Source organism: Barbatula barbatula (assembly GCF_947034865.1).
Source record: "Barbatula barbatula genome assembly, chromosome: 22".
NCBI classification, from domain to species: Eukaryota; Metazoa; Chordata; class Actinopteri; order Cypriniformes; family Nemacheilidae; genus Barbatula; species Barbatula barbatula.
This window is the reverse complement of record NC_136785.1, coordinates 7,010,842-7,026,910: the sequence shown is the minus strand read 5'-3', so window position 1 is coordinate 7,026,910 and position 16,069 is coordinate 7,010,842. Positions and strand designations below refer to the sequence as shown.

At 39.3% G+C, this 16,069-nt stretch overlaps 2 protein-coding genes across 4 annotated transcripts in view; one reads left to right on the top strand and one right to left on the bottom strand.

The window, feature by feature from the left end:
• Positions 1 to 245: 245 nt before the first annotated feature.
• ccdc80l2 (coiled-coil domain containing 80 like 2) lies at positions 246 to 3,757 on the bottom strand. Its single transcript, XM_079486774.1, has 7 exons — positions 2,463 to 3,757; positions 2,236 to 2,392; positions 1,967 to 2,100; positions 1,714 to 1,862; positions 1,138 to 1,241; positions 919 to 999; positions 246 to 818 (listed from the first exon to the last, which is right to left on the bottom strand). The coding sequence occupies exons 1-7, from the start codon at positions 3,639 to 3,641 to the stop codon at positions 499 to 501; spliced, it is 2,124 nt and encodes a 707-aa protein (XP_079342900.1). The 5' UTR covers positions 3,642 to 3,757; the 3' UTR covers positions 246 to 498.
• A 2,702-nt stretch (positions 3,758 to 6,459) lies between these two features.
• nnt (nicotinamide nucleotide transhydrogenase) overlaps positions 6,460 to 16,069 on the top strand; it is a 31,943-nt gene continuing 22,333 nt past the window's right edge. The window contains exons 1-9 of one of the 3 annotated variants that reach the window (XM_079486376.1): positions 6,460 to 6,566; positions 7,858 to 8,054; positions 10,792 to 11,021; positions 11,114 to 11,331; positions 11,584 to 11,671; positions 11,832 to 11,920; positions 13,004 to 13,191; positions 13,992 to 14,125; positions 15,503 to 15,694. In XM_079486376.1, the coding sequence (XP_079342502.1) occupies positions 7,901 to 8,054; positions 10,792 to 11,021; positions 11,114 to 11,331; positions 11,584 to 11,671; positions 11,832 to 11,920; positions 13,004 to 13,191; positions 13,992 to 14,125; positions 15,503 to 15,694 (1,293 nt within the window). In that variant the 5' untranslated portion in view covers positions 6,460 to 6,566; positions 7,858 to 7,900. Of the gene's footprint in view, positions 6,611 to 7,857; positions 8,055 to 10,791; positions 11,022 to 11,113; positions 11,332 to 11,583; positions 11,672 to 11,831; positions 11,921 to 13,003; positions 13,192 to 13,991; positions 14,126 to 15,502; positions 15,695 to 16,069 lie in introns of all 3 variants that reach the window. The other 2 variants (XR_013788240.1, XM_079486377.1) reach the window with 2 other exon arrangements.

Genomic DNA, 16,069 nt, shown 5'->3' with positions numbered 1-16,069 from the left:
TCATCACAAGAAGCCCTATCTCTCTTCTCATCAAATCTATTTGCCTATCCCATTCCGAACAACTGCTCTTTCAATACTCCCATGTATTTCCCTGCGCTGCATGACTGTAAACCAGAAGGAAATATGACGGGCGTATTTATTTCTGATGATTCGATTATTGCCATATTTTTATTTTAAAAGCTTTTAAATATTTTGATAAACTTTAATTTGTCTGTTGTTGACATAACTCACAAATCAAACATTTTCTCCGGCTTATGAAAATAGGTTTTTATTTAAAAAAAGGCTTAAAGCATCGTGGTAGCATGTGCACCAGCAGGTGCAGGGAAGTTACATTTTCCAAGAGATGTAATTGATCTAACACAGCAACAGCATAAAGATAACTGTATGAATTTCACACAACCAAGTAAACTTTTGCATCACATGTCATAAGGATAACAATGTACAAAGCATGCTGTGTTCATTGAATGCATTTCCAATGTCTTTGTCATGTTGGTTTGTTTACTTCCTGTCCTCAGGTCTGTGGTACAAATAGCGATCCTCTGTGTCTTCTGTGTAACCCGGGTAACTACCGGTGTTCTCATCGGGACAGTGAATTCTTAGAGTTTCCTGCAGTTTCTGTTCCTGTTGACGTAATTCTATAGAGTCCACAAGGTCGTAGATACTCGCCAGGGACCACATTGGAGATGGAAACCAAGCTTTCACCTCTCCATCCTTACCCACCACCAGCATACTGAAGTAATCCCTGTTTATCTTCATCTGATTTCTTATATTCTCCACTAAATCTGGTGAGAGCGTCTCTTTTTCAGGTTGGCTTTTCCCTGTAAGGTTAAAAGAAATTATAGTTTTTTATTGTCTGTTTTTAAAGCTTTGGGTTGATTGTAAGAAATGAAGAGGTTTTGGAATCTGAATGAATCGCACCATTCAATGGAAAAAACTCTGCTGTTCCCGAAGCTGTCGATCCAACACCGACTAGTTTAAGCAAGGCAAAATGACGGATACCTGTCCATGTGGTGGATTATATTTTTAATAAGGTTGACAACACAGGTTTGAAAACAAATGTATTGTTTATCTGTTTTTATGTATTCTTCACTTAAAGGATCTCCACAGCACAAAATAAGAAGGAAATTGGATGCATACCCATTGGACATTCCTGTCCATTAAATGCTTGAAGCTGCTGATGGAGGGAATAGTCATCCACAGTGGGTGCTGAAATAATCAGAAGTCTTCGTTTTGAGATAAACCTATCACACGAGAAAAGACAATCACTTAGAGAGTTGTTTAAAGGGATAATTCACCCAAAAACAGAGTAGTTCCAAGTCTTTGGTCTGATGAACATGGAGAATGATATTTGGAAGAATGCTTATAACCAAACCGTTCTTGGACCCCATTCAAAACCATAGTAGGAATCATTACTTGATCATTTTTTGTTCTGTTGAACACAAAACAAGATATTTTGAAGACTGAGAACAGCAAACAGTTCTGGGGCACTTTTGACAACCATTATAATTGTCCTATTTTTCTATGGCAGTCAATGGTGAGCAAGAACTGTTTGGTTACAAGCATTTGTCCAAATATTTTCTCTGTGTCAACCAAACAAATTTATGCTGGCTTGAAACAATTATTTGAGTAATTCATGAGAGAATTTTCATTTTTAGCTGAGCAATCCCTTAACTTCAATTCAAGCTCTAGTCGACACACAGTTTTTATAAGTACCCCAACAGCGAGTTTTCCTGGTTATTTGTTTCAGCTCGAGAACATGGAGACGTTTTCTCATCCTGCTTTTCAGACTGACGTGAAGGAAAGCTGTCGACGTAGTTCAGTAAAACAGAAGGAGCTGTTTGCTTGTTGAAAACCCTGTTAAGCTGGAATAAAAAGAAGAAAAGCAGTGAATAAGGATGAGAAAATGAAGTGTACATTGTACACCTCAGTATGCAATGTAAATCGCTTTGCACAAAAGGGTTCTTACATTAGGCCTCACATCATAGTCAGTCAACACCATCGAGAAGTTTTTAGAGTCGAGCCCATATTCTTCTCGGATCTCACCGATTAATGCTGGATTTCTGAATTTGTCCGGCAGTGATGCTTGCGGAGGCTCTGTATCTGTTTCGATCAGAGCATTATGTACATTCTGATTTCTGAAAAAATGCTGCTCATGCTACATAAAGGATTAAACTATCTGAACATTTATTTAAAAGGTTTTCAAAATTGCTATGTTATATACTTAATAAGTTTTACCTTGTTGGTAGTGTTGAATGTGCAGTGTAGGGTTACGATCTGAACCGAGAATTGAGAGAACAGACACCTTTCTCAAGGAAAAGTCACAGCTATGTAGCTCATTATCATCTCTTTGTTTGACATACTGGCTTGAGACATCACTTGGGGAGGATATTATCTGTGCGAAAAAACACACAAGCATTTAAAAGAGAGCTTCAGATTTGTGATTCTTAATAACTTGCACTTACAAGAAGTCTTCTTCGTCCTTTAAGGTTTTGCATAAATTCCTTAAAAGCTGCCCTTTCTTTATCATCTGCTTCTCGTTGGGATTTTCTCCTCACTCCTTTCCCTTTTTTCTTCTTGCCATCCTTTTCTTTGCCTTTCTTTTTAGAGTTTGAACGGTCAACGCTTTGTTCCCCAATCTTTTCATGGCCAGTGTCAGTTTGCTCTTTTTCTGTCTCAGAGTCATGTTTTTTCACTGCTGTCATTGCTTCTTTGTGTTTTTCATTGTCTGCAGTTTTCCATTGCTCATCGTGATTCAGCCTCTTGTTTTCACTAGATCCAGATTTTGAACTTGGTTTTATCGATGTTTTACGGATAACGAATCGTGAACGTCCACTCAAAATATCTTTGACCTTGTTTCTCAAAGTTTCCTTTTTATCTAAAGGTTTCCTTTGTGTGGGAAAGACAGACGTGCTGTTTCCTCGCTTCTTTGGACTGAAGATTCTTTGTTTGGTGGAACCCTGTTTCTTTACCATCACCCTCTTCTTTGTGATCTTGCATTTAATCGGTGATCCCTTCCTGGCAACCTTTTCCAATTTGCGCACAGGCAATTGATCGATGACTTCAAGGATAGCCTCAACTCGTACAGGGTACGGAAACCTCTCACTGACTCTCATGTTCTTTTTCAGAATCAGCATGGAGAACGTCTGTTCCTCCAGCTCCAGGTAATGAAGAAATTTGGTCACCATTTCAGAGTCCATGGATTCCATCGTTGCTTCTCCTTGTAAGGAAGAGCGCTGGATTTTGCCCTCCATCATGGCATTCTGAATAATAGTGACGATTAGAGTGTCTCTCTCTGCCAGTCGACAGTTCAATCCCTCTGATTCCCGGATCTGTTTTTCCACCATACGCAGATAGTTGTCGCTGTACGATGGTGCAGTGATCACCCACAGGCGGTGTTTCCCTGCAAAATCGCCTAAAAAGTCAGATTCAGACGGCGGGCTGGATTCCCTCTCACGGTCACCAACCGACCCGGTGTCCTGCTTGGGAGTTACAGATTCATCTTCATTCTTCACTCGCTGCTTTTTCTTGCCTGAGTTTGCAGATAGTACAAGATTGTTATTCCACAGTATCAACAGGAGCAGGATTATCCATAGACGAAGCATATTGAGAGAGTGAAGAGGCAGAAGGAGAAAGCTTCGCATTAAAGTGAACTTCTTTATAGGAAACTTCTGGAATTTCTAAGCTTCAAAGCAGCGTTGAACTTCTTGCACCTCACAACACCATGTGTGTGGTAGCCGAGCTTCTTCTGGGAAAGAATGAAACACCACCCACTCCAAACTTCAGATGTGAGTGTTTAATGTCACGTGATCTTGGTTGTCAACATCATTTTTGTTTGAAACACTTCTTAACTGGATACTAGTTTTGACTTGCAAACCACCTGTCTATCGAATCTAAATATATATTATACTGTATATAGATTTTTATTATATTTTCTTATATCATGAACATTTTTCATGGTTCACATTGTTTTACTTTGTTGTTCTTTGCAGACCATCCATGGAGCTGCAAAACAGACATCAAAACTATGATGATTCGGACCAGAACTCCAATAATCGCACTATATTTTTAGCTGGAAGCAAGTAACAGAATAAACATGGGTGTATGTTCAAGCCTTTTTCTTGTCCTTGCAGCATTTCAGACATGAAACTACATGTTTGTTTAGTTCCAGGCACTACTATATTCTTGCCCTCTACAGATGTTATCAGCTTGGGAGTGTGAAAAGCAAAAAACTAGATGTGTAGAAAGTGTGGTGTGCAAAATGTCATTGCTTCGGGTCATACAATGTGACAAGAAACAGCAAAGGTAATGTGAACAGCATTGCGGACTGCTGCAGTGTCAAAACTACTTAAACGGCAAAACTTTCTTTTTAAATGTATCTAACTGTATTTATAAGACATTACATCCCCGTGAATCACAGAAAGCATGATTTATAGTGTATGCAAAAACATTGCTTCCAGGTGTAAGAAGAACAGTAAGAAGAGGCTGTAACAGATAGCTAATGGTTAACAGCCCCAGTACACAGACATTCCACAAGTGGATTTAGTTGAAAAGAAACACATGAGAGACGAGAGGAAATTTCAGTGAAACACACCATATCCAGGGCCGACAGAGAATATATGGATTAATAAAAAAGCTATTAATAAACATAATTGCTGTATGCATGAATGCATCTTATGACACATTCAATTAAAATCTGAATTCTGCCTGCAGAATAGATACAAAGTGACTGAAAATTATTTAAACATTTTAGCGATTCAACTTTCATTTTAAATAGTTTAATATGACTGCCATTGAATACCTTAAAGTTCCACTCACTAGACAATTGTTTTGTAAGTCCCTTTGCATAAAAGATGTCTGCTAAATGTAAATGAGTATGTTATGATCATGGGGACCATGAGCAAACCATTTTGTAAGCCAAATAAACTTTATTCTGATGTAGATAGTAGACAATTCAACTAAAGTAAAAATTGTTAAATTTGGTGTCGTTACTGAAGTATGCTTTGAAAAAACAATGTAAAACACGATTGATGAACACCACAGGGCAGATTATAAGGGCGTCTGTTCTAATTCTTTCCACTAGGTTTTTGTACAATTTTATATTTGTCCACTGCCTCCTCCTGCTGGTTATGTGTAGATCACACGACTCATTGTCTACTTCAAACATCCTTCACAGATTTTGGTTAAATTAGGATGTTTCTTAAAAACAGCATCTTTATTAAAAAGTAGGTGCATTTTATTCGAACATTTTAATTTAATTTCCTTAGCAGTTTGAAGTGACATAACTGTTTAAAGTTGTCAAATATCAGATGGCCTCTTTATATTTATCATAGTTGCCATAAAGAACAATTTAACTGTGGTAACTTGGCTTTTAGGTACTACTGTCACCATAAACGAAGGAATGAATAGAAGAGTCTGAAAGCTTACAACATTTTTAAAGTTAACATTCAAGTATCCCATCCATTCTAGAATGTTTTTGGACGCAATAATGGTTACCACGGTACACATTTTAAGCGCCAACCAGTGCTGCAATGCGTTTCTAAATAACAAGCAACACTCTTAGCAATATCACAGCAACAAGCAATGTTCAATGTCAATGTCATGTGGCGGCACATGTATGGAAGGCCAATTGGGTCAAATATACGCTCATTCTCCTTCACAACTCCCTCCTGGTGGAACATTCTTCCTAACGCGGTCTGATCAACCTATCTCTCACAACCTTCCAAAAACAACTTGAGACCCATATCTTCGGTGAATACTTGACAGATAAATGAGAAAAAAACACTAACCCTCTCTCTTCTTTCAACAGGTAGTGGTCTAGCTTTTGTTGAAACTAGTTACTTTGTATGAGCACCTATTGTCCTATTGCTCTTTTATGACATAGTTTATTATAGCTATGCTTTTATTTTTCATCTTCATTGGTGTACGTTTGGTCATGATCTTATTGCTCACAAAGGATAAATAAATATATTTGATATTAATACCTTACTTACCAGGTTTTAAATAATAACAAATATGTTATTAGGCTTATGGTATGTTTACTCCAACAAGCTTTGTCTCATCACTGTGGCGGGGTGGTAATGCTAAACTAAGGAAGACCCAGTAAGCAACAGGGTCCTAGTTCCCTCACCCGATGCTTTTAGCCTTTGTACAATTGAAAATTGTATGTTTACCCTGTCCTGTTGCAATGTTTAAAAGCTCGAGATACAGTGAGGTGGGCTTCAGGATTAAGTTATACACGGCAGCCACCAGAAGGTTGTTTGTAAAGAAGTAAGTTTAGCTGCAAACACGCACGCACAATAATAAATAAAAGACAAGAAAATGCAAATTAATAGAATGATCCATATCACGTTAAATGTTGCATTGTCCTAGACGTGATAAAATCCACGTATATTTGACCCAATTGGCCTTCCATACACATGACTGCTTTGCACTTGTTGATTGACAGTCTGGTAAAACCATAGAAACGGAGCCCACAGAGGTGAACGCGAGTTCTTCCGGGTGGCAGCGGCTTCGAGTTGCGCGTCCCTGCACTGAAAGGTCGCTGATTGACGCTCTGTCTCGACTCGGTGAGAATTTCAATTGTTCATTTTTATGCTCAGCGACTTTGACGGTAAATCGCAAAACACGTATAGGGATGTGCATTGCTTTGATCTGTAGATGCAGACGCACGCCTGCAGTTGTTGCTTTCTGTCTAGCTATCATGCTAATGTCTGTTATGAGAAGAGGGAAATCAGCGCCTGTGCCCGCCTTCAGTCTGCCGACCGACCCCAGACTTCATTCGTCTGCCAAAATAGTCAACCTTGTTAAACGACCGATTAATAATATCTAATGAATATTATAGACGTGATTGTGTGTCGACTGGTGCGATTGAAAATACGTCGGCTTGATTGATTCTGCGTGCCATAGTGATTTAGGAATGAATGACTTTTGCGTTGTCCAATAACAAACTAGACACGAGGACGAGCGCCGTTGTTTTTTCCAACATATATGTATGTTTCAATTGCAGTTAATATTGAAAAAGTGTACATATAAGTTAGCGGGAGACTTGTATATTATCATGTCTGCTGACGTGGTGCCTGATTTAGGTTGTAGTTAGCGCGGTAATCCAATAGATTGTGTCGCGTATAATTAAACCGGTGATTTAATTGGTTTCCGCCTTCGTGGTTGGAACAGCTTTCCTTTTATGCGTGGGTTGCTTAAAATAAGAAGACTGCCCAAATATCTCATTCACAGCGTGGTCAACTTTCTGTATTATTCTCATGAACTTTCGGGGTGTGTTTATGGCACATGGGCCTTAGGTGACCCGCATATCTACTGTAAACTGCTACTGTGTGACCTGCGTTGGGTCTGTCTCACCCCAGTGAGAGTTTATCACTTTCACCTGACATAGTTCTCTCAGCTAAACAAATACAGCTGACTGCACATGACACTGTTTGCATGACTGCGTGCCCTTGACTGTTTCACCCCTGTGGAATAATCTATTTTTATCCATTAAATGACTTGCAAAGCGCCGCTGACTTCTTGAAAACCCAGTTATGTTGTCCTATACGTATGTAATGAAACGATAATGCTCAATAAACTTATTCAAAATGTCCCCTAAGAGCAAATCCATAAGTTCTCATTTTCATTCAAATCCAGATGTACTTCTACCTGTTTATTCAACGCACGTCAAAGGCACAGTGACTTTATATTCTTATAACAATCACTCGAGCTTGTGTTTCTTGAACTTTGTGTCACATTGGTAGTAGTGTTGAGGGGGCTGGACAGCTGAGCTGCAGTGACCGGGGCAGAGCGATGCATTGTGGGATAGGTCCACAAGGTCACCGAACTATTTTCCTCTCTCTCCCTCACATGTAGGAGGAGGGTCGTTTCAACTGTACAGCTCCTCCTTGTGTCTCCGATGGCGAGTCTCCTGCGCGTGGTAGCCGGCAGCTGTTCTGTCCCCCTGTTCTCTGGGGTGGCAAGTGCCAAACTACCGAATATCCGGACGGTGAAGACGCCATGTCTGCGGTTCTTTAAGACCCATCAAGCTCTCACTCGCCTTGCCAGTCCAGGTAAATGTTATGAATGACATCTGCGACATAGCTATGGAGTCGAGTTGTTATGGAATAACAGCATAACGAGGAAACGCAGGACAATAAATACAGATTGCTTACCATGTGCATATTTACGGTTTTGTGGTTCAAAAAATCCTACTGAGGTCATTTTCCCCTCAGTATGGCATATGGTTCATAAATGAATTGATAGAAAGACTTTGACTAGGTTTTACTCTTGCTTGTATGCTTATGCATAAACATTGTTCGTCTTCCTACAACAGGTTTTGTTTCACGGTGACACAAAAGCAATATAAAGACTTCCCAAATTCTTTTACATTCGTTTTACTACGTTTTTATGTTTAGTGGATGCTTTATCCAAAGTCACATAGTGTATTCTAACTTTACATTTATTTACACTTAACTTAAATTTTACTGTACATTTACTATACATTAGCATTGTCTATATCAAACCAATGCCTTTGGCATTTCTAGTGCTTTACTGTACGAATTTCCAAAGCTGCCCATGTTCACAGTGACTCCCAAGGTCATTGTGTTGGGTGACCAGTTCCCTCCTCCTGTTTGTCCCGCCTCTGTTACCTGCAGTGAAAGTCTGAGGATACGAGTTGTGCATTGTGTAGCCTGTTGGCTGCCTGGAAACGACAAACATGTGTTAGAGAGCAGCCATTAATGGCAGACGTTACTGTGAGAGGGGAAAGAATGAGAATGACAGCTGGGGTGGGTTATTTCTGGAACTGTATCAGCTGAGTTAGAGAGCAGGACTGTGGCACGGCTCGTGCGGGAAAGTCACATGACTATGACAACATTGACCGTTTCTGTTCAGTCTGATTATATGAAGGTTGCCATGCATTGTATTGAAGTGTAATTTTATCTAGGGGGGGATTAAAGATGTATCATTGCAGAAATGTCTTTTTAATCTTATTAGTTGAGCTACATGTGACTGAATTATGACATTTATTTATTTAGCATTTACTTTTAAAGAAGTTATCGTTTAGGTAACTTGCTAAACTTTCTTAGCGTTATGTTAAATTAAGTTTTGCTAATATAGTTATAATAAAAAACATAAAAACACTTTCAATCAAACGGTCCAGTATATGAAATTTAGTGCCATCTAGTGGTGAGGTTTTAAATTGCAACCAACGGCTAACTCCACCATTCTCCTTATGAGCTCTACGGTGGCTGACACAGGACTAAGATATCATCACGCCTTTGCTTCTTAACCAAAGGAGATAACATGTTTACGAAACTTAAATATGAAGTTTGTCCTTTTAGGGATACTGCAGAAACAACATGGTGAATTCCATGTAAGGGGACCCGCGGTGTTTGTAGATATAGTAGGGATGCACCGATATGTAGATTTTGGCCGGTAACGATAACCGATAATGCTCTACCATTGGAGGCCAATAACCGATATATTGGCAGATGTACAGTATCTAAATATTAATAAATAATTCCTGAAACAAAAAGACTGAAACAAAGGGCAAAAAGTCGACAACTGCTTTTATTTGAAAACATTCACTGCAGAAAACAAGGTAACCATTAGTTCTCGTTTTACCCTGAAAATCATGTACCAAGCCTACTTTACACTAGTTAATGATTCTTTAACCCTAATCTTATCTTTTGTGGTATGTTTTTATTTAATAAACGAATTATAGATTTCCTTCCAAAGCTACCCAGAAAAGCATTCAGACAGCAGTCTGATTCAAACATTATGCTTTTGTTCCCATAATTAACATTCATAAATATCTACATAATGTACCTACATCAACAATGTTTTGCTAATAGCAGTAAGTGAACGTAATTATGTAAATAAAACAAATGTTTTATAAAGTTATCGTAATACCGTCACAATAGTGAACTCTGTGTCGTGCATCTTACCGAATCATATGCACACGAGTGTGTCAAGGCACTGTTTCCTCTGAATTTAAACAAAGTTAAATTCACCTCTCGCAATTAATAAAAATGTGTTTTACTCCTTTTATAAAGTATATCAAATTATAATATTTGGTTTTGATTGGTTCTACAGTTCGTACTGTAAGTGCCCTTGAATGTGTCAGAGACCAGAGCTACACCTTTTTAGTTTGCTTCGTAGCCTGTGGCATGGCTTTAACCGCCTCCAGGCAGCTCAAGTCTGTGATTCATGTGACCTTCGATGTTGTTGTTATCTATAGATCAGCCATGTGGTGGAATTTTCCACCAGGGACCTTCTGGTACCAATAGCTAGACATGACTTGGATGACTTCTTAGTGCACATGCAGGCCGTCTAGAGTACTCTAGACCACATGTTGTTTGCACATACTTCTAGAGCAAAATGCATGAAATGAAGCTGTGCATGAAAATTCATTTTGATTTGTTTATCCAATAATGCCAAAACTCTGCTGTTTGAGTTAAGTCGTGAAAATATGACCGTGGAATTGGAGCTGTTGCAATGTCACAAGGTCGGCTTTACTGTAGACATGTACGCAGCTGTAAAATCAAACCTTTCTTGAACTCCATAAAATGTTTTTATGACCTCCCTCTCATCTCAAAGGTCTCAGAGTTTAGTCTTCTGTCAACTGGTGTTTGAACGGCGCAGATTATAAATGACTTCCAGTGATCGAATCCCTGTGTTTCAAAACATGTAGTCTGAGTAGGGTCAGATATGACTTTTGGAAGAACATTTTAGTCCGCGATCTGAAGTTCTAAATAGTTTGTCACACAAATAGTTTACGTCATATTTTTCTCCATGTTCATGCAGGAATTCCATACAAACAGCTGACTGTTGGCGTTCCCAAGGAAATCTTTCAGAATGAACGTCGAGTCGCCCTCTCTCCTGCGGGAGTGGAAGCTCTCATCAAACAGGGCTTCAATGTGGTGGTGCAGTCGGGCGCTGGAGAATCCGCTAAGTTCTCCGATGACATGTATGCAAAAGCTGGAGCCACCATCAAGGATGTCAAAGATGTCTTTGCATCTGATGTTCTTGTTAAGGTAATTTAAGATCCCTGTATTGTGTTTTTCTTGCTCTGTTGAGATCAACATCATGTTTATCAATAGTCATACGGTCTATCCGTTGGTCACAGGTGCGAGCCCCCATGTTAAACCCGGCTTCAGGAGTCCACGAGACTGATCTCATGAGTGAAGGAGCAACTCTTGTCAGCTTCATCTATCCCGCTCAGAACCCCGAGCTGATGGACCTGCTCTCCCAACGCAAAGCCACCGTCTTGGCCATGGACCAGGTGCCTCGTGTCACGATCGCTCAGGGTTACGATGCCCTCAGCTCCATGGCTAATATCGCTGGGTCAGTCCTTCTAATGGAAAAATATTTAAGAGGCATTCCTTGTTTTTTAGGCACACGTCAAGAATCTTGAGAAATGACTTATAAAAGACATCATTTATTTTCAGTCCCATGTGACGCATCCCAAACGAACGGTTTAACTTTTCATGCCGGAAAGTCTCGGTTGGCGCCAACAAACGGGATGTTTGTGGTAAACTTGAAGTGTCTTGATTCCATCAGCGGCCGTGACTGATGTGTTTCTGTTTCTCTTGGCAGCTACAAAGCCGTGGTCCTGGCGGCCAACAATTTCGGACGCTTTTTCACCGGTCAGATCACAGCCGCAGGGAAAGTTCCTCCTGCTAAGGTGTGCATGCCCTGCACGTTTTATTTGAGTTTGCTTGATTCATTGCTGTCCACTTTTCACATTAGCTCTTAGAAGCACTGTTGATACTTTCCCCAGTTTGGTTTTTCCATGCGTCTCATTTTCATGCTTGATTTTTTAAATGGGCTGTTCTTATTGGCAGGTGTTGATCATTGGAGGTGGAGTGGCTGGGTTGGCTGCCGCTGGCAGTGCTCGTGCTATGGGTGCCATTGTCAGGGGGTTCGACACCAGGTATAGTAAAGAAGAACACTTTCACTTTTTTTGTGGATGTCAAGGTCCCCAAGATCCATAAGGTTTTTTAAATATGTATTATTTCCCAAAAATTCTCTAATCTATCTTTGTTCCTTCTGAAACTGTTTTCTAAAAAACTCATCTTAGGCTGCGCGACATTTTGCATGTATCGTCTTTGTTATTGTTTGGCACATCTGAGTCAATACTGAGTCATTGAGCGTTTCCCATTATGAATAATTCACCTGATTCTGTGACCGCTGTGAACAAACTTGGTACACATGGATACCAGAACAATCTAATTCCACATTGCAAATGTAAACAGCTTACGGTGCTAGGAGCTCAGTCCTCATCAAAAACCACAAAATTGTGCAATTGTGTGATTTAGGAAGTTGTACCACCAAAACAAAATTTTGCAATTTTTTTTCAACTTTTTCAATCTGCTCCATCTCCACGATTGCCACATGTGCCTGTATTATTATTATTTTCCATGTTTGTCAATATTTATAAATTTGAGCTGTGTGTCATCGCTCCTCCCTAGTTTGTATTAACAACGATGGTATGTATGCAGTCTTTGGTACTTGGCTTTACCAAAACAAGAGCGCAGTCACAGTATGCAAGAAATGTTTCTTATTTTAAAGGCAAGCTTTGTGTGTTTCCTGAGCTTGAAAAACAACAAGACCGGTTCACTGGTTCCACAAACTTATTAGCATCAGCTCCACCATGCTTCCACCAGGTGGCAGTGTTGCATAAGTCATGAAAGAGAACATCAATAATAATAGATCAAGGTTGCTCTGATGTTCTCTCATTCTGATTTTAAAGTTTCCATCGTGCAATACAATACAAGCACTCAGACACAATATATGAGCATTTTGTATATTGACCTCTAAACTGTATAACCTCACAGCCTCTCACGTGAACATGCATTTAGGTGTCTTATGCGCTTGTTATTCACCTGTAGTTCACATATTTCCAATCAATGTTTACATTTATGTCAAGGCCTAGATCACACTGTCAGGAGTTATTCTGCAATAACGACCGTCTGACTTCTCTTCGGGCGTCTCATTCATCTTTCTCTTCCTCCAGAGCGGCAGCATTGGAGCAGTTTAAGTCCCTGGGTGCTGAGCCCCTGGAGGTGACCATGGCGGAGTCTGGAGAAGGCCAAGGTGGCTATGCTAAGGAGATGTCCAAGGAGTTCATTGAAGAGGAGATGAAGCTGTTTGGCAGACAGTGTTTGGATGTTGACATCATAATCAGCACTGCGCTTATTCCCGGTACGCATACCTGAAAAATTTCCCAAATTTCCTTTACCCATCAGATGACGTCTTTGGCTGTGGCAAGTTGCGCTCATTTGTTAAAAGGGATGAAAAAGGTTCTAGTCAAAGACCCAAACCTACATTCTGTCAGTGTAACAGTGGACTTTCTGTTATCTCGAGATTGTTACATGCAACTTTATTGTTAGCTTGCACTGTATAGCTTAGTACGTAAAGTGTAATTACAAATTTAACAGCTCTGTGGGTGCTTCCTGTTTATTTGAAGCATGTTTTGTCCTGATCTCCATGACTAAAAGCTAATAAAAGTCAGTCTTGTGTCCATAACAGGGAATGTTTACAATGTCGCAAAGTTTCCTCAGTATCCGAACACTTGCTTTGGGTTGCTGTGTGCTTTGGGTTGGCAGAAAGCTAGTTTTCCGCTCTTGATGCTAGTTCATTACTCGATGCTTGAGAACTTTGTTCCTGCGCTCTCGCATACTCATGGTATCGCTCCAGTGTTCATTTGATTCCGTCCCTGAAGCTACTATGGAGCCACCGGTGGGACACTTCGCACGATACAGGTTACCCTTGCCGCACATACCTGCCGCTTTTATCACGCTAGGTTTGGCGAAACACATGCGATCCGTTCCATTTTAATCGGAGTTGAATATTTAGTTTATTTGTTTCAAAACCAGAATACCGCAAAGCAGCTTATCGGCGTATTAGGTTGCACGGATAAAGGCACATCAGAGAAGGCTTATTATATGCGTATCAGTGGGGTTTTGGTTTACCAGTCTCACTGTGCTGAAATCATTATGCAGGTCGGAAGGCCCCTGTGCTGATTACTAAGGAAATGGTGGAGACGATGAAGGACGGTTCAGTGGTGGTGGACCTGGCAGCAGAAGCTGGGGGCAACATCGAGACCACAGTTCCTGGAGAACTCGCAGTTCACAAAGTGAGTATGCTCAGGTTTGCATAAGCGTCTTTTCGTTTTCTTTTGTTTGTCAGGAAGGTAAAGATAAGTTTGCTCAGTTTGATTCCAGATGCAGCATTGGGAGTATGCAGTTAAGTTTTAGTGAAGCAATGCCCAGGTTCTTTCATCCCGTAATCTAAGAGAAAATATGTTTTGCTAAAGGACGGTGCTTTTTTATGTACATTATATTTGATTGACATCTCATGACAACATTTTCTGAAATATTTTGCACATTTGCCTAGTGAAGAAATTTAGGTAACGCTTTATATTACGGCCCACAATGTACCGCATTATGAAACCGAATTAACAGCATAACTACTTGTAACAATAATATACCTTGATTGTAAATATATGTTGATAAAGGGAAATAATATGTAAAGCTTAGGAAATAAGGGGTAAAAAATATATATATTTATATCCATATAAACATCGAAATCAAACCGCTCTTGAACTTGATTAGATGGTCTCGGAAGATCAACATTGATTTTGCCCATTTACAAGTTAAAACTCATCAAAATAACATCATAGTGACCAACAATCCTAAAATCAATAAAACATCCTAAAGTCAAAACTCTGCTAAATTTACAGTTGACAGACAGTCTGCGTGCTTCATTCGTGCTGTTTTGCTTGCGCAAAAACTGAACACATAATTTCCCCTTGTTTCATGTTGGTTATAATAATAAAACAAGAACCCTGTACTTATATAATATCCACAGTAGCTTATTTATGGGTACATTGTGATTACAAAAATGAAGTGTATGTTCACGCTAAGATTGTTGTGTAGCATACCACAGGTCATGAATACCACGTTACATTAAAACAGTTACTCCTTAGTTTTAGAATACTTGCAGAATAAATCTTTTTTTAATTTCCTGACTTTTTCCCAAACTTTGCATATTGTTCTCCTTTACCTACAAATATGTACCGTAGAGGTACATTATTGTTACACTTAGTTACGCCGAAAATTCTGTTGAATTATGCGGTACATTGCGGGCAGTAATCTAAAGCGTTACTGAAATTTATGCTTGCAATAAAGGACTTGATCACCCCAAGATGAAAATTCATTATTTAATCAACCTTAAGATATGCACAGACCGGGTTGGAGTATGGTGAGTAAATGATGATCGAACTATCACTTCAAAAAAGGACAGAAATTCTAAATGTAATTTTCTTAGAAATATAATTCTCATATAATTGTAGTTTTTCTTCTACAGATTATGTTCTACTTATTAACTTTAGGACTGTTTTACTTTATTATAAACAGAATCGTATGTTATGTTTTTCTTTCTTTATGGAGTCACATTTGTTTGATTTTTTTTTTACAAGATGTTTTATAAGTGCTGTTATTCTGTTCTACAGGGTGTTGTTCACGTCGGCTACACCGATCTTCCCAGTCGTCTGCCAACTCAGGCCAGCACATTGTACTCAAACAATATCACCAAACTTATCCGTGCCATCAGCCCAGACAAGGAAACCTTTACCTTTGATGTCAAAGAGAATTTTGACTATGGCACAATGGACCATGTTATTCGCGGTTCAATAGTTATGCAGGTAAACTTTTTATTTAATATCTACACACCATCGTAGAATCACCTCCAGTACACTCCAGTGTTTTTATCTATAAACGGAGTGTCCCAACCTGATTTCCCTTGTATTCAATTGACTGCAAAATCAGATCTCAGACCAACAGTCCCACCCCAAGCTCACGTCATTGATTGAGACAATGTCTTGAATTGATAGGAATGCTTCGCAATAGATTTATGGATGTCACAAAACATATGATCAATTGTTGAAATAATGATTTCGTGACATTTTAAAAAAGATTTTATTTGATATTCATAAATAGCCGCATCTAAAAGTCACTTGTCCTCAAGTTATTTGCTAAATTTATGTTCTCTGTGAATTATGTTGAGGTTAAAGAGAGCG

Excerpts from the sequence above, each read along its gene's own strand:
- ccdc80l2 (XM_079486774.1), bottom strand. The coding sequence starts at position 3,641 with ATGCGAAGCTTTCTCCTTCTGCCTCTTCACTCTCTCAATATGCTTCGT. Across the intron at positions 2,393-2,462 it reads AAGGACGAAGAAGACTTCTT|ATAATATCCTCCCCAAGTGA; the intron begins GTAAGTGCAAGT and ends TTTTTCGCACAG. Across the intron at positions 2,101-2,235 it reads CATTCAACACTACCAACAAG|ATACAGAGCCTCCGCAAGCA; the intron begins GTAAAACTTATT and ends TGATCGAAACAG.